Source organism: Nuphar pumila, chromosome 9 (assembly GCF_984573655.1).
Source record: "Nuphar pumila chromosome 9, dmNupPumi1.hap1.1, whole genome shotgun sequence".
Taxonomy (NCBI): domain Eukaryota; kingdom Viridiplantae; phylum Streptophyta; class Magnoliopsida; order Nymphaeales; family Nymphaeaceae; genus Nuphar; species Nuphar pumila.
Window position 1 is genome coordinate 4,345,970 of NC_143257.1, and position 27,092 is coordinate 4,373,061.

The window sequence follows — 27,092 nt, forward strand, 5'->3', positions numbered from 1 at the left end:
CGACGCCCACAATGAGTTTAGGTTGTCAGGTCAAAAGGTGAGTAGGACCCTTGAACCCAAATGAGAGAGTGATCACATTGGTTGCACTCATCAAGCAACCATGCCTCTCTTTATATAGGGCAGAAAGAGTGGGGGTTACATGCATGACATTCATGTATGTGAACCCTTTACATGCTCATATTGAATGTGACCTATTCACATTCATGTAACCCCCTTCTTATGCTTATCATTTAGTATGCTTTCTGTCAAATCGGGTCACCTCCAGTTGCACCCAATCCGAAAAATGTCTCCTAGAGCTCGACAAAAATGATCGGGGAAGGCACTAGACTGGATTGGAAGGAACAAAGCTTTGTTTGAGACTTGATGGTCTTCGGACCACTATCGACCTGCATGCAGTCCTTGTTTCCATAGGCGGAGCTGGGGGGGGCGGGGCAGGACTGGGTTGTAGCCCAGTCCTGCCTCCCAAAACAGTTAATTTTTTATTTTTTATTTTTAAAGCCTAGTCTTAGCCCCCTGATTCCATATGAAATAGATTTTTATCCATTTTTGTAGCCCAGTCTTAGCCCAGCCCTGACTGCAGCAAATAGTTTGATTTGTTCATATGAAATAGATTTTTATTAATAATTGTAGCCATTTTTTATTTTATCTCAAAAAAAAAATTCCAAGGGCGCTGCCCCCCCCCCCCCCCCCCTTCACATGAATCCTAGCTACGCCACTGTCTGTTTCTATTACGTTTTCTCTTTTTGCCTGCTATTGCTTAAGCTTTTCTTGATGAAATGTTTCTTATCACTCCCATATGCTGTTACCTATTGAAGCTAATGCAATGATACTTTCTTTTCTTTAAAAAAATAGTTTCAAAATGCTTGTTATCACTCCTATATCCTATTACCTATTGAAGCTAATGCAATAATATTTTCTTTTCTCTAAAAAAAAGGTTTTACTTTTTTTTTCATTTTCTTGAATGCTAGGTAGAATGAGCTTATCTTTCGTTTACTTCTTTATTCACATGACAGAACTTGTTCTTTGAACAAACTTATAGTATTTAAACTCATTCAAATGTGGCATATCCTTTCTTTTCAAACATGGTTTTAATTGCTCCAAACTGAACCAGAGCTAGTCAATATGGCATTGTAACATGTCTCCCAAAACTTCAAGAAATTGGCGTCAAACAAAGACATGGCATGCGTTCAGAACAGATTGGATTTTTATAATATTTGAAGATTCTTTTAATTAAATATTTGAAGCTTTGTCTTAATTGACCAAGAATTTCTTATTTGTAGGCATGAGATAATCCAACTTGTACTTGATAAGGTCTAGATTCTCTAGATCCCTTCCTTAAAGGGATCAGACTTGAATCTGCATTCGGCTTTCAGAAACCAATAGCAGGTAGCCAAATCCAGTCCAAAACGTCTCATGCTATTTCCACGTTGGGATTCTTAAAGGTCCACGTGTATTCAGACCGGATACGGATTTTCTAAATCTGATCTCATTATATTTGGATTTGGATTGGAACCTGATCATTATTTTTAGGTCAAATCCACTTCAGGGTCTTATCAAAGCACTCCTGATTGTTTCTAGAGAGTCCCTCTCTCTCTCTATAGCAGCTTCAAAGAAGTCCAATCTTCTCCTTTTCCAAAGCTTCTTGGAGAGCTTCAAGGAAGAGAGATGGAGAAGAAAAACGAGTTGTCCAAAGAACAATGGGTAGGGTTCAAGTTCGCGCCCAGTGACCGAGAGTTGGTGGGCTACATCATCCCTGAAAAAAAGATGGCTCCCAATGATGGTGCATATGAGTATAACGACGTTATCGCCAGCATTGACGTCTACTCCATGGCACCACCTCAACTTATAGGTTGGTTCTCTCGCTCTCTTTCTCTCTCATAGCTAAGAACAAGACATTTTGGTGGGGTTATCATTCTCTGTTTGACAAGAAAGATTCCGATCGATTAGGGCTAAGTATCAAGAACAGGGTCAACTGTTAAAGCCACACTTGGAGAGCATTATTTGTTCTGTAATGGCTGGTTTTAGACGAAAAGCAATAGAGATCAAAGATGCAGCAGATGAAACTTTGGAAACAATAAAGAGATCATGCCTTATTATCTCTACTCCGCAAGGCTATCGCAAGGTTTTTTCCACATGATCTTTGTGATTTGGAGGTTGTTGTTTCTCTTTTGGAGGTTGTTGAGGGACATTGATAGTTCAATACGGGGTGTTGTTATGGAACAAAAAGTAGTCAAAAATAAGATTGAAAAATGAGATCTCAAGCTTAGAGGCACGTTCTTACAATCACTATCTTTAAAATTTCAATCACCTCACTTCGGGATTTTCGAAAATGCGAAAAAAGGTTTGTTTGCGATTGAGTTCTCAAGATACAATTAGTCTTGGACCTCTAAAGTGTCACTGATTCGCAAGATCAGGTGACCTCTCTCATACAGGAAGTTAGCAAGCCAAAATGAGAGCAAAAAAATAGAAAGAGGAAAAGCTTGAAAATCAAAAAATCTAATGAAAAAAAACAAAAATAAAGAGATTTATAAACTTTTTGAAGGCCAACATGTTTTTTGTGATAAATGAAATTAAAGGTCATAAATCCAACAATTTAAAAATTATATTAAAATAACCCTGAAGATCACCTGCTTTTAACCAATGGTCAAAAAACCTCCAAAACCGTCCAACAATTACAACGCCTCATAAACACCATAAAATGCTTTTTTAAAGTCTTTCATATGCCCAAACCAATCGAGAAAATAAAAAGTCAAAGATGGCTTGGTCAAATGTTAAGGTGTGGTCAAAGCTTACCTCGGTGCCTCACATGTGCCTCGCGCCAATGCGAAGTGCATCATCAAAATGCCACATTGAGCCTCAAGCATGTGTGTACGAAAACAGTGCATCCGTTCTTGTGCGAAGTGCAATAACGTTTGTAAGCCACTCTAATACACAAGGATTACCAAAAGAACAAAGACCAAAGATTCTATTTAAACCACCCAAAAAAATGCCTCTCTCTCTTAGATATGGAACTAAATAATTACAAAACACTTTGGTGGGAAGCAATAAAACACCAAAAAATAAAGTATATTTGAAACTTTTTCCAACAGGTTGTGCATCCCTTGCATAAAGTCCAAGCAACAGGGACCCTAGGGTTTTAACCAATATGGGTCATATAATCAAGCATCATTCACTTCCAGAACCCGTGACCTGAATGTGGTTTTCCCTCATTAAATATGAAAAAAGAGCAAGGGAAGAAAAAAGTTGGTGTATTCTGATTTTTAACAGTAGACCCTTTCTAGCTCGGGTTTATGCAGTTGTATGGGTCTTGATATGGTACCAAAAGAATCTCTATGAATGATTGGATCCATTTTATAGAATTGGTCCCGACTGGATGTGGATCTGATCATGGTTAACCACTAAAACAATTTGGAGCCATGACGTAGATTTACCTAGACATTGCTTATAAGTTATACAAAACCCATTGCCAGGTCTCCTTCAGGTCTGCATATGGATTTGAGAAGACAATGGTACAGTGGCAATGGTACCTTATATATTTTGTTCTTTTATACTTTTTTTCCCTTTTCTTGAAAAAAGAATATGCATCTTCAAGTCTTGTTTAGTGCTGCAAGATTCTTGAACTTCATTAAGTATAAAAGAAAATTAATAAAGAAAAGATACTTGTTGCTTTTCTCTGCGTATTTGTATAACAGTATTACTATTCAAGTCATGGAGTATTGTCAATATTTGATTGAAGATTCTCTCTCTATACATATAAGATTTCTTTCGTTGTTGTGACTGTGATGATAATGAATGCAGATAAGGCAGTGTATGGGGAGGACGAATGGTACTTCTTGACCCCAAGATCAAGAAAGTATAAGAACGGGAAGCGCCCAAGTCCGTCCGCCGAAGATGGCTACTGGAAAGCCATCAGTGCCGATTATCCCATACTTGATGAGAACGGCCAAAAGATTGGGACAAAAAAGACACTAGTCTACTACCAGGGGAAGGCACCTGGTGGCACCAAGACAAATTGTATCATGCATGAGTTTCGGACGGTCTATGATCCTGAAACAAACACCACCATTAAAAGGGAAGCTGGTGATATGACGGTGTTCTCTCTCTCTCTCTCTCACACACACACACACACACAGTTTTATTTTTTTAATAACTAATAAATTTTTTTTTTGCAGTTGGATGATTGTGTTCTCTGCAGAGTACATGAGAACAAGAGGGGTTCCAGAAATAAGGTTAGTGACACCAAAATTTTGAAGAGAGAGGGTGCAAGTCGACCACTAAGGAAGAAACAGAAAGAACCTAAGCATGATATTGGTAACCTTGGTGGAGTTCAAGTTCTTTCTATGGAAGGAATTGAGTCCCGCATCTCTCCTAATGGTAATGATCAACCACTTGCTTTCAAATGTAAAGAACAAGAATGTGTGGAGCCTCATCATTTGCAAAGCCATAATTTGAGAATGCTTCTGTCATCCATGGAGACAAATAGTAGTGCATGGTATAATGGAGACACACCATCAACAAGCACCCAACCAAGTCCATCCGCATCATACATTCAACCAAGCCCAGTACCATTGAATGTTCAGGGAATGGAGGTGGTAGATTGCTTTGCACCATGCTCACTTGCGCCAAATAATGATCGCAATTGTTCCATCATGGAAGATATGCCTGAACCAAATCATATGCCCAGTAGTTCCATAATAATGAACCCTTATACACCAAATTCTAGGCTTAGCCATTCCAACATGAGATACCCATTTGCATCAAATCAGCAGCCTAGTGGTAACACAATGTGGGAGAGGGGTCCTTTTGCACCAAGTTATCAGCGTAGTGGTTCCACTATGAGATATCCATTTGGATCAAGTAGCCAGCCTATTGGTACATTAGGAATGGACCCTTTTGCACCATATCCTCATCAGCGTAGATTTTCCAAGATGAGATATCCAATTGCATCAAATAGCCAGGCTAATGGTACCAAAATGCCTCAGTTGAGCCGTTCTGCAGCAACACATCCGCTTAGTGGTTTCATAACTTTGGACAGGGTTTGGTCCAATCATCAGCTGAGTGGTTCGATAATGGCGGACCGACCTGCACCGGATCCAGCGATATGGAGCAGCCTACCACATGCACAACCTGTATCAACAACCATTGAGCTGACTGACCCTGCAACAACAATGCCGAAGAAATCAGGTGGTGATACCGAGTCGAGCGACCTGGATGGACTGGAGTTGTGTTCTGATGATTTTTCTCACTGCCTTACTTGCATCTGTCCTCATTGCAACTGGGGAAATCCTTAAATATTTTCTTGCTTTGTTTACTACTTGAATTTCACAAGATTTATTTTAGCTCCTGTTAGTTTCTCTTATAATATTCAACTTCTGTTAGTTTCTCTTATAATATTATCCTTCTCTAATAATGATGTAGTCCCATTAGTTTCAACCATCCTTCTTAGGTTAGAGACTTTTGTGTTTACATATGCTTCCTAGTTTCACACGTTCGTCTAGAGTTTTTTGTTTGGTAGTTTGATGTATGATTGTTTAATGATATATTCAATATATATTTTGATTATTCATTCTGTTTCATTAGTTTAATTGTAATGTATTGATTCACTATCCATTTGATATGTTACCAGACTCATTGACAAGGATCATTCTTGGAGCTGAGATTATCTCCTATATAAATAAGTGGCTGTTATGAGACTGAGCAATGCCATATTGTTACATAAGATTGACTCGGTTGATAAACAATTTGCATACTCGAAAATGGTCAATCAAACAAGAATTAAATGCTTAGATCAAGAGTCGTTCATCCGTTTGAACATATACAAGCCTCACTAATGGAAATATACATTCTAAATAGTTCAAGGGACAGATCTAGCAATTTCACTCTCTCTCTCTCTGTATGTGTGTGTGTGTGTGTGTGTGTGTGAGAGAGAGAGAGAGAGAGAGAGAGAGAGAGAGAGAGAGGTGGTCAGATTAAGCAAGGATTGGTTTCCATTTGAATGAAGTTAATGTATTATATTAACAAAATTGACAAAAATTCTAAAGCTTGAAAGCATGTCTGTATACATCAGATCATTAGTTGGTGCTGCAAGAAGAATCTTTACCAATTTTCAAATTTTCATCTAATAGTGTTCACATAGAAAAAAGTACAGGCATTAATTGCTAGGTGTGCACCAAGTTTTGTTGTGCCCCCATGCGCACCCTGCGTAAATTATAACCTTGTAATGTGTAAGAGGATTTTTAAAGGTGTAAAAAATGAACACCCGCAATTATTTTCAAAATTTTGCAACTAGAAAAATTATAAAGTTACTTGAAAAACAAGAATGAAAGTATCATTCTTTCAAAAAAGCACTATGTTTAATGACTCCATAATGTTAGATTGACTGAGGGAGATGTCCTTTACCATACACAATGAATGCACACATTACCTGTTGCACATCTACAAAATGTGTGGACCAATGTATATTGATAGGTCTCATAAAAAATGCCCTAAAATGAACTTGTTATTTTGCACATTTTTACTACGAGCCATCAGATTAATGTAATTCGATGTCTCCTTTTTGGCCCATGCAATGATTTGCACAAACCAACTCTCTCTCTCTCTCTCTCTCTCTCTCTCTCTCTCTCTCTATATATATATATATATATATATATATATATATATATATATATATATATATTTCATATGTTTCTAATGAACATCAAGAGGTAGAAGAGATTTTAAGGAAAGTCAAAGTTTCCCCAGCACCCAGCTTATTGGACCACTGTGTTAAGGTTCAATTTTTGTTTGGATCTTGGGTTGGACTCGAGAGACCCAATATGTTGGGGGCTTAGTAGAGGTCACTTTCAGTGATGAATAAGAATAGAGGTCAGACTTTGTTCCACAAGTTGCTCGTGACCTTATCGTATCCAAACTTGAGTAAGACAACTAAATCTTACATTACATTTTACATGTATCTAGATTCATATTAGCATTCAGATGTAAAAGTTATGGATCCAATACATTCATGGATTGATATTTAGTTATCCAAGTCCATCAAGGATCCAGATTTTCTGGAACTTGTGTGGTTAGTGGTTAGTGGTGTAGTGGTATTTATGCTATTTTTTTAAAAATAAGAGTCTTTACTTACGTTCTTCATGTAGAGAAAAGTTGAGTTAATAGAGTAAAATTTGTATTTGCATCTTTTTACTGCTGTTGTGTTCTCTTCCTAGTTGGCGTTTTCCTTTTCTGTTCTATTCCCTATATATCCTTCAGTATTATGAGGGTAAAATTTTCATGCTATTTATCATACCTACGGTGTGCAATATGATGTGATTGGAATGAAGAAATATTACCAAAAATGATAGGGACTTCTTTGTGAGGTTTGGGGAAGGGGTAGGTGGCCTTATGCTTCGGGAGGATGACCAATGCATCATAAACGCTAGCTCTCAACCAAGAATGATGTGCATGATAGAAAATTGTCCCTCTTTGAACTGTGATGGTAAGATTGTATACATAAGTCTGGCCTCTTTGGATTGGTTATTGTGTTATATAAGCAGGACCATCAGCCCATCCGCTGTTGAGCTGTCGTACTCCATGCTTGTTCAATTAAACAAACAAATTCTTCTGTTAGTTTAACTATTTTCATCTTAGAGCAAGGTTTAGAGATTCAATAACCAAATATAGAACTCAAGCATCCCTAGTAAAGAGGATTTAGTTGGTCTACGATTTAGTTGAATTCAGATGAATATCCATGTCTGATAGATCTAAGTTGATGGAGCATATGTTCCACATGGGCACTTTTATTTTCAGATAACACAAATCATTTTGGACTTGGGGCTCAAACATGCTTAATTAGCTTAATTAGATCCTCTTGTTACAGGTTTTGAGGGCAATGAAATTTTAAGTACACAAAATTGGTGTAGGATCACACACTATCACATCATATGATTCTTAAAGCAAAAGGCAAGAAAATGGAGAATGAAGTCCTATTAGATAGGGTTCGATGTATTCAATTCTAGAGAAATGGCTTTCAAAATGGTGAAATACAGAAGTTGGTATTTTATATTATTGAGTATTAAAGGCATCCTTCCAGCAAATATGTAGCCAGCATTGATACTGCACATGCTTCACTGCCTCCAAAATGAGCAAGAAGAGGGCAATTTTCTTTTCCTACTTTCCATTTCACCATTTTATATAAAATCTTACCATTAAAGCTTTTGTATGGAGATATGTATGCAAAGTGCATATAAAAATGAAGTTCTCGACAAAAATCAAAGTATTTCTTTTTAAGAAGCACTAAAGTATTTTCAGAATACATACCAATGTATGGTAATATTATTGCTCACATGATTGGCAACCTTAACAATAACTCGGTCCCCTTCTCGAGCTACGATTTTGGGACCTGGAAGCTGACCGTTGACGGTAACCACAGGCCTAGTATGGCACAATCTCGTTATGTTTTGGAGTTGTATCTGCACAAAAAAATGCATACAATGTAAATAAAGAAAGGAAAAAGAATCCAGTTTCTATTGAATATTGTGTTCATGCAATTGTCCATCTACGTATAGCTGGATTGCTATAAGTCATGCTAGCTTTAGATCTGGGAACTCAGGTTGAAGAGAGCGAGAGAGAGAGAGAGAGAGAGAGAGAGAGAGAGAGAGAGAGAGAGAGAGAGCCGAATCAAAGATATCAACATTACGACCGGTTCAACAGCCGTTGAAACCGACAAACAAGACAAACAAGACAAAGAACACATAAGCCAAAAATAGATATAAAATACAGATAAAAACCGAGGCGATCAGTCTGGATCCGGGGGAGGCCTTAGCGGCAAGTGGCGTTGAAGATCCGGAAGGCATATGCGTAACGATGCGTATACATCCGCCAAAATATAATTTACTAACTTGTTGAAATTAACCGGGGTCTGCCTGAAAATAGCATTGTTGCGCGACATCCAAACGGCCCACCAGGAAGAGAGCAACCAAGTTCTCCAAATGATCCGCCAACTTTTACATCTACGAACTGGTTGGGGTCCCCACAAGAGGTCTACAACGAAAGACTCCTGGCGCACGGACACGACTGGTTTATTCCAGGTAACCTTAAAGATATCTTGAAAGACCTGACATTCCCAGAATAGGTGCAACGCAGATTCCTCGGCCCTCTCGCAGAGAACACATTTACTCACAATACAGAAACCTATAGACTTGAGGAAGCTATCCGTCTGCACCCGATCATGCAAAATAAGCCAAGCAAGGAAGCGCGTTCTCGGAGGAGGACCTTTGCCCCAGATAATTCTCATATGAAACCGATTCACACCTGCCGGAAGGAGAGAAAGGTAGGTATCTTTAGTGCGGACGGAGCCATTCGGGGTGATCGCTCTACAAAGGAACTGGCTCTGAGCGACGTCATCACCCTCACCACCCCACACAGCAGACCAAGCTTGAATCCACGATCTCCGCAGATGCGAAATGGGCGACCTAATTGCGTGCTGACCCCCAAACAAAGACTCCACTGATCCATATTTAGCCTGAAGGAAATTCGCACAAGGGGACCCCGATTGATGTGCAAGCCAACTTTGCTTAACAACCAGAACAATACTTCTTAACCTAGGGTCTGAAATCCCCAAACCCCCTCTATTCTGCGGTAGCCTTATCGTTTCCCAACCCACAAGGTGACGTTTTTTATTGTTACCTTGCCCAGACCACAGAAACCTGGTCAATACTCTAGAGAGCTTCTTATTTATCCCCACAGGCATAAGGAACATAGACATAATAAATTCTGGCATCGCATTTAATACATGCTTGATGAGAGTAAGTCTGCCGGCAATCGAGAGGTAGGAGGCTTGCCAAGTCGAAATTTTAGTCTGAACCTTTTGGAGAGTGGCGTTCCAAGCAACTGATGGAATCCGTGAGAGCTGAAGCGGCAGACCAAGGTAGGAGAAGAAATTATCCGAAGTGGCACACTGAAAGATCTTCTGCCCAATGGCCTGCATATGCGGAGGAACATTGATCATGGACATGCAACACTTATCATTGTTTAGCGAAAGGCCCGACATCAATAGGAAGAAGAGGATGATGAGCCTGACTCTTAACATCTGTTCGATGGATCCAACGCCGAACACAATCATATCATCTGCGTAAGTAAGAATATTGCTCTGAAACTCCTGAACTCCTAGTGGCTTAATAAAACCACACCCCACCGCCCTCTTGAGCAAGACTACAATGCCTTCATAAACGACGTTAAAAAGCAGAGGGGACAAGGGACATCCTTGCCGAATACCACGCCCAACCTTGAACTGCTTACCACAGGCCCCATTAATCTGAATTTGGGATTGTGCATTAGTGACCAACTCACGCACCCAGCTAGAGAAGCGCCGACCAAATCCAAAGTTCTCCAACATGTGAAAGAGAAAAGGCCAGTGCACCGAGTCATACGCTTTGTGGAAGTCAAGTTTAAGAGTAAAGAACGGCCTCCCACTGGACTTCATAGAGTGAACCACCTCTGTGGCCAAAATAAATGAATGTTGCAGCCGTCTATGGGGAATGAAGGCAAATTGAGCATCTGAAAAGATCTGATTAGCGACAGATCGCATCCTGGTAGCCAATACCTTGGCGATGATCCGATAGGTTCCCCCTAAGACCGAGATAGGACGGTATCGCGCTATGTCCACCGACGTAGCATCTTTCGGAATAAGAGATACAATGGCCAGATGATAGATAGATGGTAACCGACTGTTGCGGTGGAACTCAGCGAACATACTCAGAATATCACCCTTAACACACGTCCAAAAGGTGCGATAGAAGTCCACAGGATAACCATCAAAACCAGAGGCTTTCCACCCGGACAAAGCTGTAACTGCCGCAAATATTTTCTCTTCTGAAAAGGGCACTTGCAAAGACTTGGATAACGCATGGTCGAAGCAACGAATGAAGTCCGTACCCATCGACCCACCAGCCGAGGGGTTTCTGGCATAAAGCTTGATGAAGAAATCAGTCACCGCTGGTAGAACCTGATCCCCATAGTGGTAAACACCTTCAATGCATATGGAAGGGATGGCATGCCTACGATGCCTATGAGAGGCAACAGAGTGAAAAAAGCGAGTATTTTCGTCACCCGCTTTAAGCCAAATAGCACGAGAGAGAGAGAGTACATTATATAAATTAACCTTGGTACTATTGGCACTAAGCAAAAATGTGGCATGAAATTAGGCAATTTCACAAAATTTGAAAGTCAAAGTATTAAATTTACATAAACAGATTGAATTTTTGCGTTGAAACAACTTGATCCAAAGCATGTTCTCTTTTTCACACTGCAGGTCTGATTAGGTAAATAGTGCCTGTTCTACTTAAAGAACAAAAAAGTAAATTACATTTGCGACTGAGTTTAACATTATATATATATATATATATATATATATATATATATATATATATATATATATGGGAAGGGTAATATCAGATCCCCAAAATGTCTGACGCACGGTCGAACACACGACTGGCATTGACATGGGTGCATGGCAGTTTTTGACCGCTGCCAATAAGCTGGGCAAAAGAATACTCTGTAACGATCGCAACTGCCACTAAAGGATATTTTTTTCCCTTTAACGCATGCCTACCTCTGATTGCACGTGCGATCAGCGGAGGAAGCATGTCCGAGTAACAGGGGGGCAGGTTATATGTGGCAGTGCACCCCCCGAACACGCAACACCCTCTCGAGTAACAGTGGATGAAAACTGCTAGATTCCCCTAGACTTTCGCTGAGCATCACATGGCGACAAAGGTAAAAAGAACTTTAGTGGCACTTTTGAAGTGTCACTACAAGTAAAAAAGGCCTTTAGTGGCACTTCAAAAGCACCACTAAAGGTCTTTTGACCTTTAGCACTGGTTCACTTCTGTTAGGCACAGAAAGTAATAGGCAGCTACAACTTTCTGTATATATATATATATATATATATCAGAATTGGAGTAAGGTGAAGTGGCAGCTAAGCCACTGTTAGTAAAGACAAGAGGTATAAGGTAGCATACACGGAATAGGTAGTGCCTTGTAACTCCTGGGGAAGCCTGAGCAGATGCTACTTCAGACCAAAAACACATTGCTGACATAGCCCAAAGCAACATCCCTATAGAAACCGCTTTTTGAGTAGAAATCTCTCTATCTCTATCTGTGTGTGTGTGTGTGTGAGAGAGAGAGAGAGAGAGAGAGAGAGAGAGAGAGAGAGGTATTCAATAATGCACATCCCAAGTCTGTTTATACAACTCGACCAGACCATCTAGAACATGATTTTAACTAATCAAACCATGTAGATTATATCCATATATATAGGGCTTGATTCACAAAAAAAAACCAAGAAAATGTTAAGAAACGGGTGGTATCTACTAGAGGGTACTGTGCACGGGCGGGTACGTAGCCAATATTTTCTCAGTAACTAATTCAACTTGATTAGAAGCAAAACCAATATGGTTATAGTTAAGTCCTAATGACAGAAAAAAATAGTGATCTTGATGGCAAGACCAAACAACAGTGCACTAGATATTGTGGTGGTGGGTTAGTACCCGTCCTTTCAATTAGAGTTGTCAACACAGGCAAATGGATGGAAAACCAGCACCAACTTTCTTCACCAAATAGGTTCCTGAAGAAATTGGAGATATCTAAAGAAAGATGGAAACTTGAAATCCAACATAGATTTTTTTAAAATATTTTTTCTTTGGATTCACTCTAAAGGTCAACCCAACAAACATACAGAACTGCATGAACCAATGCCACCTGAACACCAACACTGATTTTTCTGTCATACCTAATCATTATGATCAAGTCACCTTAGTGTGCTGGCCTATATAATCTGCAAGAAGTCTCCACTCTTCAGCACTACAACGTCCAGAGAGAGAGAGATGGGTTTCATTACTAAGGGTGTTTTGGTGGGGGCAATATTAGTTTGGGCAATGTGTGTTTGGTCATACCCTGCATGTGCTCAGCCCACTGGTGGGATCACCCGCCACTACTTGTTCCGCGTACGCCCCCCACAACCTTCTTCCTTTTTTGCTTTCACCCTTTTTGGATCCTTATAGACAAATATCTCAGCCATATCACGATACTAGGTCATTTATTTAAAACATTCAAAACGTCTTGATTCTTTTAAAATTTTATGATTTTATCAGAATATTTACCTTGTATTCTTTATCTTTTGGTTTTGCAAATTTTTTTCTTGATTTTTAGTTTGTTTATATTAGCAGATATCTTTTTTAAGTTTGATCTTTTGTATCTTTTATTTTTTTTGAAAGGCAAGCTGTGGGGTTAGGCAGACCCCTACCAATTATACAACTATACCATTGGGTTTTGAACCTACAACGTCCCAACACAAGACCCCTACCAGTTATACAACTATACCATTGGGTTTTGAACCTACAACGTCCCAACACAAGGTGACATGCACTAGCAGACCCTACCAGACAAGCGGAGCACCCGTTGGTATATTGGGATCCGACTTTGTCGACTCTATATGCACTGAAGGCCATGATTGAGCCTCAATCCTAGAGGATTATATTGACCCACCAGTCTGATGACTGGTGGCTTCGACCTTGTGGCAAAGGGATGCACCCATTGGGTTTCAGACTATGGTAATCCCCATATCATGTGACAAACTATGGTTTTTCTTAGCAGTGGGGTCCACCAATAGTGCTGATGTCATCATTTTACAAAAAAATGTGTTTTGTCAAATCACCAGATCTGTCATCGAAAATATATCATCAGCTAAAACATACACGACCGTTTTGTGTCATTAATCCGGGAAGTGTTGCATATTCAGTAAGATGTTGATGATTTTAAAGCTCTCAACCTTGATACAATCACATGACATGTTTTTGTGTTAATGCAAAAATGCAAAAATGGTATTTTGTACTGAACAATTTTCATGAACCACACACACACACACAAAGAGATCATCTTTATTTGATGATTGTCGCATTTTGTGTAGATACAACTGAAAAATATAACACATTTGTGCCGCACTAAGCCGGTTGTAACCATTAACGGCAAGTCTCCGGGCCCTAAAATTGTAGCGCGTGAAGGGGACCGACTTATTGTTAAGGTGATCAATCATGTGAGCAACAACATTACCATACATTGGTAAGTAATCTGTGAACTTCTTGGTTTTTTATGGTTTATATTTGCTTGCATATATATATTTGGCCAGTATTTGAGTTTAGATCGGCTAAATAAAAGAAACTGGCTGGTCAAGTAGGTCTATATAGTTTCTAGTGTGCACCTATAAAGACATGCTATAGATCCAAATATTATCCATCAAAGGGACTGATGTTTGTTTTTTTGAGCAGGCATGGAGTAAGACAGCTTAATAGTGCATGGGCAGATGGCCCTGCTTACATAACACAGTGTCCAATTCAAATGGGGCAAACTTATGTGTACAACTTCACCATCACAGGCCAGAGAGGGACTCTCTTCTACCATGCACATGATTCTTGGATGAGGGCCAGCATTTATGGACCCTTGGTCATCCTCCCTCAGCACAACACATCTTACCCCTTCCCTAAACCTCACAAAGAAGTTCCTATCATCTTTGGTAACATACTTTTACCAGATCCTTCTTACATCATTCCTACTTTATGTCTCATGGATACGGATCAGGCACAGATGTTCTATATTCATGGCATGAATACATGATTTGTATGGAAAGTCATACACAAGGGCACACATTTTTTAAATTTTAAATGCAAAAAATATTTTTAATACATAAAAACATATGTATGAATAACAAAATACATTTTTTTTTTGTAAAATTTATAATTGTTGAAAAACATCTGCTGTTATATCAAGCCACCTGGGCACAAAACTTCAACTCAAGCACGGCTCGATTAAGAATTTCATTAAGGCTATGTTTGGAAGCCTTGAATAGGAGGTGTTGGTTGTGGCGTTGCAGAAACAATGCATTGGGACTGGTGTTGGCAGTTCCAACACCACATTTCAACACCTTTCAGGGAGAGGAAGTTTTTGGCAACTCCATCTTTCAACATCCCACATTGGCAAAACGATATTTTGGCAACACACTGAAACTGTGTTTCCATCCCATTTCAAGTCTCCCAAACATAGCCTGATTGAGCTCGAATTTCGATTCGATAAATGCCATGAAAATGATATCTTGCAATCTAAGTTCTTATGTGATTTTAATTTGTGTAAGATGTGTGAAACAGGAGAATGGTGGAATGCAGACCCTGAGGCTGTGATTGCACAAGCTTTGAGCACTGGTGGAGGCCCTAATGTCTCTGATTCTTACACCATTAATGGTCGCCCTGGACTCCTTTACAATTGCTCATCTAAAGGTGAAATAACATTATCATACGTCACCATTTTTAGAACTGTCAAATTTTAAGATTCATTGCAAACAGTAATCCTCATTACAAAGTATGTATGACCCTTATTAATTAATAGACTCAACATTAACCCAATATACATATGATGAAGGAGGTATAGAAGGATTTAGAAATGAAAAGTGGTGGAAAAATTTGGAAAATTTGATGTTTGTTTCACCTATGGTAGGAAAGGGAGGAAAAATATTGCTAGCTCAGCAATTTCCCAAGAAAAATGCATGAAACATATGAGGCCTGAAGGTAATCTAATCAAAGTTCTTTGATGATATTTTTTACCTTGTTTTCATAATTGGCAGATACTTTCAAGCTCAAAGTCACTCCTGGCAAGACATACCTCCTTCGCCTAATCAATGCTGCACTCAATGAAGAGCTATTCTTTAGCATTACCAACCACACCCTCACCGTTGTAGAAGGTGATGCCATCTATGTGAAGCCCTTCCAAGCCGATGTCCTTGTCATTACTCCAGGACAGACCACAAACGTCCTACTCCAAACTAAGCCACATACCACTAATGCCACTTTCATTATGGCTGCTAGACCCTATGTAACTGGTCAAGGAACCTTTGACAACTCAACCACAGTAGGACTCCTCCAATACAAAACCAAGCAAGGCCACCATTACATCTCTCCTTCATCTTCTTCTTCCAAACTCCCACTCATCATGCCTACCATTCCTGTTGTAAATGACACTAATTTTGCAGTTAATTTTAGTAGAAAGTTCCGAAGCTTGGCGAGCATGAAGTTTCCGGCAAACGTTCCTCGGACCGTAGATCGGCACTTCTTCTTCACAGTGGGGCTTGGTAGTCTTCCTTGTCCTAAAAATCAAACATGTCAAGGTCCCAATGGAACTAAATTCTCTGCCTCTGTCAACAATGTCTCTTTCGATCTTCCAACTACTGCACTTCTTCAAGCTCACTTCTTTGATCAATCTGCTGGTGTTTACACTAAAGATTTTCCTAGTCAACCTCTTGTTCCTTTCAATTATACTGGCACTCCACCTAACAACACTCATGTTATCAATGGTACCAAGGTGGTGGTGCTCAAATACAACACCAGTGTTGAGTTGGTGATGCAAGATACCAGCATTCTAGGGGTTGAGAGCCATCCCCTTCATCTTCATGGCTTCAATTTCTTTGTGGTGGGACAAGGGTTTGGGAATTATGCTCCCAACAAGGATCCCATGAATTTCAATTTGGATGATCCTATGGAGCGCAATACGATTGCTGTGCCGAGTGGAGGATGGGTTGCAATTCGGTTCATGGCTGACAACCCAGGTAAAATAATAGAGAAATACATCTCTCTCTCTCTCTCTTTTATCTTTATATATATATAGACCTTTAAACAATTTTTTTCATTGTCATTGATTAACATTTGCTTGCATGGCATCAGGTGTATGGTTTATGCATTGCCACTTGGAGGTGCATACTAGTTGGGGTTTGAAGATGGCTTGGGTGGTTTTAGATGGAGAGCTACCTAGCCAGAAGCTGCCTCCGCCACCGTCCGATCTTCCTAAGTGTTGATGTAGATGGCGTCCAATGATGATAACCGGTTTTGCAAGGCCAATATTAATCAATTTAGCTCCTTTTTTGGGTCATTTTGGTTTTGGGCTTGGACTCTGATTGTATGCGCTTAGAATTTTCAGTCTCATTATCTTTTCGGTCAATTTGGGCACTCTTTTTATTGTTTAAATGACAAAATCTCGCTCATTCTAATGTTCATTTTGGACTGATACAAAATGAAAGTCCCATGCATCTTCCTTTCTTTATCAAAATAAGAAAGAAATAAGACCAATTTGTGGATGTCTGCTTTGTTGTCATAGATGCCCTCTCTCTCTCTCTCTCCTAAGGATGTAACACATGTTCTAGGTTTAGTATTTGTCTTAAATATTTAAAATCGGAACCTGCTAAACACAAATCCGGTGATTATGTGAAAAGAAAGAAAGAAATCAAAGTTGGAGACTTTTGGTCAAACATGGTCATAAATTCCTCCACTTTTTTGAAAATATTGCAATGATGTTATGCTCAAAGGGCACAATATTTTCAAGTTATTTCATATGCTGAATATCACATTTTTAAGCTAATATTAAGATGATTTTTTTGCCTTGATTTTTGTATTGTTTATGTGTTATTTCTGATTAATATATGTTATATATTTATATATATGAGATTTTTCTCAAGGTTTTCTAGAAAATATCACTTTCCCATAGCACCGCAAGTCTGAGAACTAGATTTATGACATGGTTCAAGACATGCAATCATTGAAGATTCCTTTCTTTTTATAGGCAAGCTGGGGTTAGGCAGTCCCCCACCAGTTACACAACCTACCATTGGGTTTTGAACTTACAACGTCCCAACAGATGGTAACGTGCACTAACAGCTCCTATCAAACAAGCGGAGCCCCAGTTGGTTTGATGATTCCATTTTTACAAGCAACTGCCCTGTAATTCTTGCATCCTGTGACTGTAAATCACGATCTCAGTTTCTACTTTTTCAAGCTTGCTTCTACTATATCGCTTGTTACCAAAGCAAACATTCCCCCCTAATAACATTCAATAAATGGTTCATTGAATGCAAGTGAAATACTCTTTGTTAGTGCTGTTAAGGACGGCGAATGAACGGAACAGTGGCTGTTCAAGCTTGGCTTGTTCTTATCATGATCCACGTGCCCAGCTGAAATCAAGTTAGCTTAACTAAAAAAATATATTTTTTAAAATTTAAATAATGAAATTGATAAGAACAGAAAATTGAGATGAGATTAAAGCAAAGGAGTCTGCACCTAGCCAGCAGATGTATTCTATGTCAGAGAGAGGAAGAATCGAATTTGCATCTTTTTTGGGAGTGTGTTTATATGCGTGATCTGCTGAATCTTGCGTGGGGAGATTTCAGGTTACCCTGGGACAACTTCATCTTCCCTTGGGACGTCCTCATTGCAGCACAATTTAACTTGAAAGGTAGTTGCTGAAAATTTATTTAGAGGGTATGGATTCTCACAACTTGGAAGCTTATATAGAATGAGAGAAACCACAGTATTTTCAGAGCACAGCATTGCTGACATGCTCTCATCCTTGACCACTTACGATGGGAAGTTAAAGACAAAGCTGTTGGATTAACCACCACGATTGACGTGGTGGTTATCCACGATGTGGATACATCCCCACATTAGAGATGATCCATCTGATAAATGAGCATACGATAAGGGGGAACGGTTACGCAAACTGTTCCCACCGTATGCTTTATATAGACAGGGTATCATGAGCAACCCTATGTGTGCGAAAGAGGAATACAGGGTCTACTCACCAGCTGCCTGAGGAAGCCTGCGCTTGTGGTGGCTGCAGCCCGGCTGAGCAGAGAATCTTCGGCGATTACCTTTTTTCCAGTGACCACCGCAGCTCAGCAATGGCGGCATCAGGTACGCATTTTGTGTGTTTGATTTTGCAGAGGCTCCGACCGTCTGGTGGCTGAGGCACCGACGACTCCGGACCGGCGGTGAAACTCCCCCCCTCCCCCTCCCAACAAAAGCAAGACGAAAGTGGCCTGGATGTCCTTTGGATTGCATTGAGAGTAACAAAGTGGTCCTATAAATTTTTAAAGGGTATCATCAGGCCTTTATTGGCCTGTTTTTGGAGGGTTTTTTTTTCTTCACCCATGTCTTCCTGTCATGCTCTCTATACTTTTGCTTTCTCTATTTTGATTGGGACCATGTTGTTCTGTTAATTCTTATATCTTTGTTGGGATTGGGCGATTTTCATCACACCACCAATTTTGTTCTACATCATTATGGTGAGGAAGGACGCTCATTAATTTTCGGCTCATTAAACCAATGGGTTGTCTCAACTAGTGAGGGGTTTTGTATTCTGCAGTTCTGTTTTTCTGTAATTCAGCATTTATGTTTTTTGGCAGCTGATTTTTTTTGCAATTCTCTTCTTCTGTACTGAACTGAACTCCAAATGATATCTCATCATTTGGTTTTCCAATTGTTGATTCAATGATATTTTTCTTTCAGAAAAAAATTAAATAATATAAATTAGTTTCTAAACTTACTGAGCCAAGCTCAAACTGATTCTTCTAAAATAAATGCACTTTCAAAGCTGCAAGCAATAGGATTTGCACTCTAAACTTACTGCTGAACCCAAGGTTCCTATCTCATGCTAGGTTAGCTGAAACTACTTCAACCATTTTGTTTTGAAAGCTTAAGAGGCATTTGTTTTGGCCTTTTTGTTATGAAACGGACACCCATTGATATGTTTCCTTTCAATGGTTGTTGCACAATTGTTGAATTATGAGTTAGTTCTAACTTCTTAAGTCATATAATCAGGTTTACTATTTATTAAGAAACTTATAAGTTTGCCTTAGTGCAATTTTATGTCGTACGATTACAAGTCTATAAACTTATTAATCCTTTTAGTGTGGGTTTTGTCTCACTTGTATGAAATATATTCTTCACTTTTTCATTTGGAATCTCTCCTTAGTATTTTGTGTGTGAACCCTAGTGTTTGCTTTGTGTTTGAACCTTTATGGTTCTTGAGAGAGCTTGTTCGTGAAAAAGTATTTGAAGTTTGTTTGAGGATTCCTTTTTAAGTGTGGGTTTTTCTCACTTTAATGAGATGTTTTCTTTTCTTTTCTTTTTAAGTGTTTTAATTCTTGTGAGTATATGCTCTTTGTGAGTTTTTCGTCATTATTGTAAGGAGATTGGTTGTGGTCACCATTTAAAATTTCAATTGTGGACTTCACTTACTTTCATGGTTTTTCATAAGCCTTTCAAACTTCACCTTTATTAAGAGTGACTATATTGGTTTAAATCTATTATTTGCTCATTCAAGATTATTGTCATTCGACATCATATCCTTGTTGGTGTGAGGGTCTATGATAGTTCATGATGATCCGATGAGCGAATGCTTGGTGGTGGCGATAGATATCTACATTAAGGATCCAAGGGATCACGCAACATCGCCCGATGGCCAAGTTTGTCATTGATTTGAGTAGTCGTAAGCCATAATCAATTGATTTCGCTGCCTAAGTTGAATATCTGGTGAATACACGAGATTGACCCTAAAATTGTCTGATGGAACAAGTCAAGGTGAACCATCCATTTGGTATGATAGAATCCTCCCTCAAGCTTTGCTTTATGATGATGAATGAGGCGAGCAAACCTAAACTACGATACCAATTTGATGCAGTGATCATGGAGATTTTGGGTCGAGATCCAATCCAAAATAATGGTCTCTATTTGAGATTGGATTGAAAACTGGTTCTGTTAAACAAAATCAATTTCTACCTCATGTGGTGGGGGTGAACCAAGTGATAAGAATTGGTTCTATATTGAACCGGTTCTCACCCACCCATCGTGAGTAGATCTCTCATGATGAGGAAGGGGAGGGCAGAGTGGAGTTACAGTTAGAAAACCTCACTTCACCCACCTCTCATAGTGGTCCTTCGATTGGGCATGTTGTTGACAACCATGGTTATCACTGGCCATGGGAGGTTGATAGAATATTGCAATCCATTTCCCAACCAGTGTTTAGGTCGCCAATGACCAAGAAGAAAAAGGGTGGCACTTGGGGGAGTCAGAGAAGAAGAAATCGCTCATGCATACTGCATAAATTGATACCCTAGCACAACTATGAAACAAGAAAACTAGAAAAACAAAAAAAATAATGTGAAATTGAGGGAAAATCAATCATAATTCATTTATCTCTCCTAGTCTATTTCTTTATAATTAATGTTTATATGAACAAAGAAAAACCCTAGAAACCCTAATCCTGCTTTGGATTTGACATGATCTTAAATAAGATCCTAAACTAAGATCCAAACTAAATAATTATAAAAAAATCAAATAATGAAAATGGTGGTGTGTGTGTGTGTGTGTGTGTGTGTGTGTGTGAGAGAGAGAGAGAGAGAGAGAGAGAGAGAGAGAGAGAGAGAGAGAGAGATCACTATCATAACACCAGCTTCCGTTTTAATGGTGGTGTTTGTTTCAGAATCATAGACCGTCCAAAACTCATGCATGATCCAATTAGTCTTGGTGCCACCAAGTGCCTTCCCCTGGTAGTAGACGAGTGTCTTTTTTGTCCCAATCTTTTGGCCGTTCTCATCAAGTATGGGATAATCGGCACTGGTGGCTTTCCAGTAGCCATCTCTGGCGGACCGACTTGGGTGCTTCCCATTCTTATACTTTCTTGATCTTGGGGTGAAGAAGTACCATTTGTCCTCCCCATACACTGACTTATCTGCATTCATTATCATCACAGTCACAAAAACGAAAGAAATCTTATATGTATAGAGAGAGAATCTTTAATCAAATATTGACAACAGTCCATGACTTGAATAGTAATACTATTATACAAATACGCAGAGAAAAGCAACAAGTATCTTTTCTTTATTAATTTTCTTTTATACTTAATGAAGTTCAAGAATCTTGCAGCACTAAACAAGACTTGAAGATGCATATTCTTTTTTCAAGAAAAGGGAAAAAAAGTATAAAAGAACAAAATTGTTTTAGTGGTTAACCATGATCAAATCCACACCCAGTCGGGACCAATTCTATAAAATGGATCCAATCATGCGTAGAGATTCTTTTGGTACCATATCAAGACCCATACAACTGCATAAACCCGGGCTAGAAAGGGTCTACTATTAAAAATCAGAATACACCAACTTTTTTCTTCCCTTGCTCTTTTTTCATATTTAATGAGGGAAAACCACATTCAGGTCGTGGGTTCTGGAAGTGAATGATGCGTGATTATATTACTCATAGTGGTTAAAACCCTAGGGTCCCTGTTGTCTGGACTTTATGCAAGTGATGCACAACCTGTTGGAAAAAGTTTCAAATATAATTTGTTTTTTGGTGTTTTATTGCTTCCCACCAAAGTGTTTTGAAAATATTTAGTTCCATATCTAAGAGAGAGAGAGAGAGACATTTTTTTTGGTGGTTTAAATAGAGTCGTTGGTCTTTGTTCTTCTGATAATCCTTGTGTATTAGAGTGGCTTACAAACTTTATTGCACTTCGCACAAGATGCATTGTTTGCGTACACATGCTTGAGGCTCAATGTGGCATTTTGATGATGCCCTTCGCATTGGCGCGAGGCACATGTGAGGCACCGAGGTAAGCTTTGACCACACCTTAACGTTTGACCAAGCCATCTTTGACTTTTTATTTTCTTGATTGGTTTGGGCATATGAAAGACTTTAAAAAAGCATTTTATGGTGTTTATGAGGCGTTGCAATTGTTGGATGGTTTTGGAGGTTTGCTCTCGTTTTGGCTTGCTAAGTTCATGTATGGGAGAGGTCACCTGATCTTGCAAAGCAGTGACACTTTAGAGGTCTAAGCCTAATTGTATCTTGAGAACTCAGTCACAAACAAACCTTTTTTGCATTTTCGAAAATCCTGAAGTGAGACGATCAAAATTTTAAAGATAGTGATCTTAAGAACATGCCTCTAAGCTTGAGATCTCATTTTAAATCCTATTTTTTACTACTTTTTGTTCCAGGACAACACCCCCGTATTAAACTATCAATGTCCCTCAATAACCTCCAAAAGAGAAACAACAACCTCCAAATTAGAAAGATCATGTGGAAAAAACCTTGTGATAGCCTTGTAACCACAAACTATGACAGAAGTAGAGATAATAAGGCATGATCTCTTTATTATTTCCAAAGTGTCATCAGTTGCATCTTTGATCTCTAATGCTTTTCGTCTAAAACCAACCATTACAGAACAAATAATGCTCTCCAAGTGTGGCTTTAGCAGTTGACCCTGTTCTTGATACCTAGCCCTAATCGAAATCTTTCTTGTCAAACAGAGAATGATAACCCCACCAAAACCTCTTGTTTTTAGCTATGAGAGAGAAAGAGAGAGAGAGAGAGAGAGAGAACCAACCTATAAGTTGAGGTGGTGCCATGGAGTAGACGTCAACATCGGTGATAATGTCGTTATACTCATATGAATCATCATTGGGAGCCATATTTTTTTCAGGGATGATGTAGCCCACCACCTCTCGGTCGCTAGGCGCGAACTTGAACCCTACCCATTGTTCTTTGGGCAGTCTATTTTTCTTCTCCATCTCTCTTCCTTGAAGCTCTCCAAGAAGCTCTGGAAAAGGAGAAGATTGGACTTCTTTGAAGCTGTTATAGAGAGAGAGAGAGAGAGAGAGAGAGAGAGAGAGAGAGAGAGAGAGACTCTCTAGAAACAATCAGGAATGCTTTGATAAGACCCTGAAGTGGATTTGACATAAAAATAATGATCAGGTTCCAATCCAAATATAATGAGATCATATTAAGAAAATATGTATCCGGTCTGAATACACGTGGACCTTTAAGAATCCCAACGTGGAAATAGCATGTGAGATTTTGGACTGGATCTGGCTACCTGCTATTGGTTTCTGAAAGCCAAATGCAGATTCAAGTCTGATCCCTTTAAGGAAGGGATCTAGAGAATCTAGACCTTATCAAGTACAAGTTGGATTATCTCATGCCTAAAAATAAGGAATTCTCGTGTACCTTTAAGAAAGAATCCCAACTTGGAAATAGCATGTGAGGTTTTGGACTGGAACTGGCTACCTGCTATTGGTTTCTGAAAGCCGAATGCAGATTCAAGTTTGATCCCTTTAAGGAAGGGATCTAGAGAATCTAAACCTTATCAAGTACAAGTTGGATTATCTCATGCCTGCAAATAAGAAATTCTTGGTCAATGAAGACAAAGCTTCAAATATTTAATTAAAAGAATCTTCAAATATTATAAAAATCCAATTTGTTCTGAACGCATGCCATGTCTTTGTTTGACGCCAATTACTTGAAGTTTTGGGAGACATGTTACAATGCCATATTGACTAGCTTTGGTTCAGTTTGGTGCAATTAAAACCATGTTTGAAAAGAAAGGATATGCCACATCTGAATGAGTTCAAATACTATAAGTTTGTTCAAAGAACAAATTCTGTCATGTGAATAAAGAAGTAAACGAAAGATAAGCTCGTTCTACCTAGCATCCATGAAAATGAAAAAAAAAACTAAAACCTTGTTTTTAGAGAAAAGAAAATATTATTGCATTAGTTCCAATAGGTAACAGCATATAGGAATGATAACAAGCATTTTGAAACTATTTTTTTAGAGAAAAGAAAGTATTATTGCATAGCTTCAATAGGTAACATCATATGGGAGTGATAAGAAACATTTCATCAAGAAAAACTCAAGCAATAGCAGGGAAAAAGAGAAAACGTAACAGAAACAGGGACTGCAGGTCGGTAGTGGTCTGAAGACCATCAAGTCTCAAACAAAGCTTGTTCCTTCCAATTCAGTCTAGTGCCCTCCCCAACCATTTCTGTCGAGCTCTAGGAGACATTTTTCGGATTGGGTCCAACTGGAGGTGACCCTATTTGACAGAAAGCATACTAAATGATAAGCATAAGTAAGAAGGGGGTTATATGAATGTGAATAAGTCACATTCAATATGAGCATGTAAAAGGTTCACATACATGAATGTCATGCATGTAACCCCCACTCTTTTTGCCCTATATAAAGAGAGGCATGGTTGCTTAATGAGTGCAACTAAGGTGATCACTCTCTCATTTGGGTTCAAGGGTCCTACTCACCTTTTGACCTGACGACCTAAGCTCATCATGGGTGTCGATAGGGTGAGGAGAACACTGAGCACCCGTGTCAATGCAAGCTTTGTTCATATCGACTATGGCGGCTTTCAGTATGTTTTTGTTCTCTATGTTAGTTTTGCCGACATTGGGTTATGGCTCCACGCTTCACAACTGCTATGCGTGAGGGTGTGAGAGCATTCATGCGGTTCTCATCAGAATCTCAATTTTCCATCATGTTTTTTTACACCTCACCACCATACGCAGCAGTCTTCCAGCCACTCTGTTGGCTATTACAGCCAACATATGGTCGACAGCAGGTTGCTGAGTTAATCCCATCAACAACCGCCCTTCCACCGTCCCAGCTACCGAAGATCGACCTAGAGCAGTGACGACTGGCCTCTGCTGATAGCATCCGAGACCGGCCGCCAGAGGTGGCCAGTGGTGGTGGCGGCTAATGCAACAGGGTTAGCAAGGGAGGCAAAACCCCATCTTTAAGAGACCTCCATCACTGACCCTCCTATTAGAATTACTTTTCTTTAATGTGACCCCTAATATAATGTATTGTTAATTGCCTTGTGGATACAATTCTCATTCAAGCACATGCTTATCTATGCCTATTGCAACCATCAATGGTGGTTACCCATGTACTCAATAGACACTACAAGAAAAATGCTAATTAGCGATGAAACTTTGCGACGGAAAAAAGTTGTCACAAAGTGGAAACGGATTAGCGAGAGAAAGTCATCTTTCGCTAACATGTGAAATATTTACGAAATTAGCAACGAAAAACTTTTCGTCACCGAATACGTCGCTACTCTACGATGGAAGTATTTTGTCGCAAAAACATTCGACCGTAGCGACAGATATAGTGATGAAAAGTTTTTTGTTGCTACTTAGCGATGAAAATATCTCGTCGCTAAATACCGATGTAAAACGCTCGCTACTTAGCGATAGAGTAGCGACGAAATATTTTTGTCGCCCATCCGTCGTTAAAAATCAATTTTAAACGACCTAGGGCACGAAATCGATTTTTTTTTACTCTCACCCGTGTCGCTCTCTCTCTCTCTCTCACCTGCGTCGCGCCGCTTTCTGTCCTCTCTCCGACAACCGATGCCTCCCTCTCTTCGGCTACCGGCGACCGCCCCCTTCCCACTCTCCGTCGACCGCCCCATCCATCTCTCCGGCTATCGGCAGCCACCCCTCTCCCAGTTTCTGTCGTCCGTCACCACCACCATCACGACCCCTGAGGTAAAACCCTCTGCTTCCTCTGATCTTTCCGACACCAGCGTCTAACAACCCCTTAGGTAAAGAACCTTCTTCGTTTGTCTTCTTCCTCTTCATCTTTTTCTTTCATTTCGTCAGGCGGCAGGGTTGTTACCGCTAGTGGGTTTTTCGACGGTACGGGAGGGGCAAAATGGCGGGGGGGGTGAGGGAAAAGGAAGGGGACTACAGTATTATGAAAAATAGGAGGGAACTTCTGGCATCTATATGAAAATTACCATCTTTTCTTTCCTTTTTTTAGTTCTTTTAAAAAAAAATACATCACCATTCGTAGGTTTCATGATCCAGAGGACATTTACTATAATATGAATATTTTATCATCAAAATTTTGTACAATAGCAACCATTCATTTTTTGCCACTTTAAAATACATGTCTGAGCATCAAGATACTTGATCAAAATCATGTTTTTTTATTGAATAAACAATGATAAACATGTCTAATGATTCGATCTATCATAAAACACTTAAAACTGTGTTTTTTGAAAGGCAACAAAAACTTTGAGCCTAACCATATATATTTCCACAAGTGTGAATCCATGATTCATCGTACAATTGTCATATGCGTTCTATAATGTACACATCATTTTAAAATATAATATATAGCGGTGTGAAACATGCAACATACATTGCCTTCATATGCATCTAGGTCCATAAATATTTTAGTGGTATAACACATCATGTGCATGTGTGTTTTTTTGTGTATGCTAACTTTCTGAAACTATTTGTAGGCTTCCCATCGCTTCCCGACTACGAAGGAGGAGAAAGATGCGATGGTAGTATGGCAGAAGTTGGTTGCCAATAGATTTGTCGACGTGCTGCACAATATAAAGACTGCGGCAAAGAAAACAACTGGTGGGATAGATGATCCACTGTAGTG

General features: G+C 39.3%; 1 protein-coding gene and 1 pseudogene across 1 annotated transcript; one reads left to right on the top strand and one right to left on the bottom strand.

Annotated features, from left to right (window-relative positions):
• The first annotated feature begins 12,914 nt into the window (after positions 1-12,914).
• LOC149828253 (laccase-17-like) lies at positions 12,915-16,873 on the top strand. Its single transcript, XM_090018137.1, has 6 exons — positions 12,915-12,983; positions 13,946-14,097; positions 14,304-14,548; positions 15,177-15,305; positions 15,650-16,627; positions 16,743-16,873. The coding sequence occupies exons 1-6, from the start codon at positions 12,915-12,917 to the stop codon at positions 16,871-16,873; spliced, it is 1,704 nt and encodes a 567-aa protein (XP_089874263.1).
• A 961-nt stretch (positions 16,874-17,834) lies between these two features.
• On the bottom strand, positions 17,835-23,413 carry LOC149828254 (NAC domain-containing protein 19 pseudogene; annotated as a pseudogene).
• Positions 23,414-27,092: the final 3,679 nt, after the last annotated feature.

Bases quoted from the DNA above. Each gene is read 5' to 3' on its own strand.
- LOC149828253 (XM_090018137.1), top strand. From the start codon at position 12,915: ATGTGTGTTTGGTCATACCCTGCATGTGCTCAGCCCACTGGTGGGATC. The intron at 14,549-15,176 runs GTAACATACTTT...TGTGTGAAACAG, and splicing joins AGAAGTTCCTATCATCTTTG to GAGAATGGTGGAATGCAGAC. The intron at 15,306-15,649 runs GTGAAATAACAT...CATAATTGGCAG, and splicing joins TTACAATTGCTCATCTAAAG to ATACTTTCAAGCTCAAAGTC.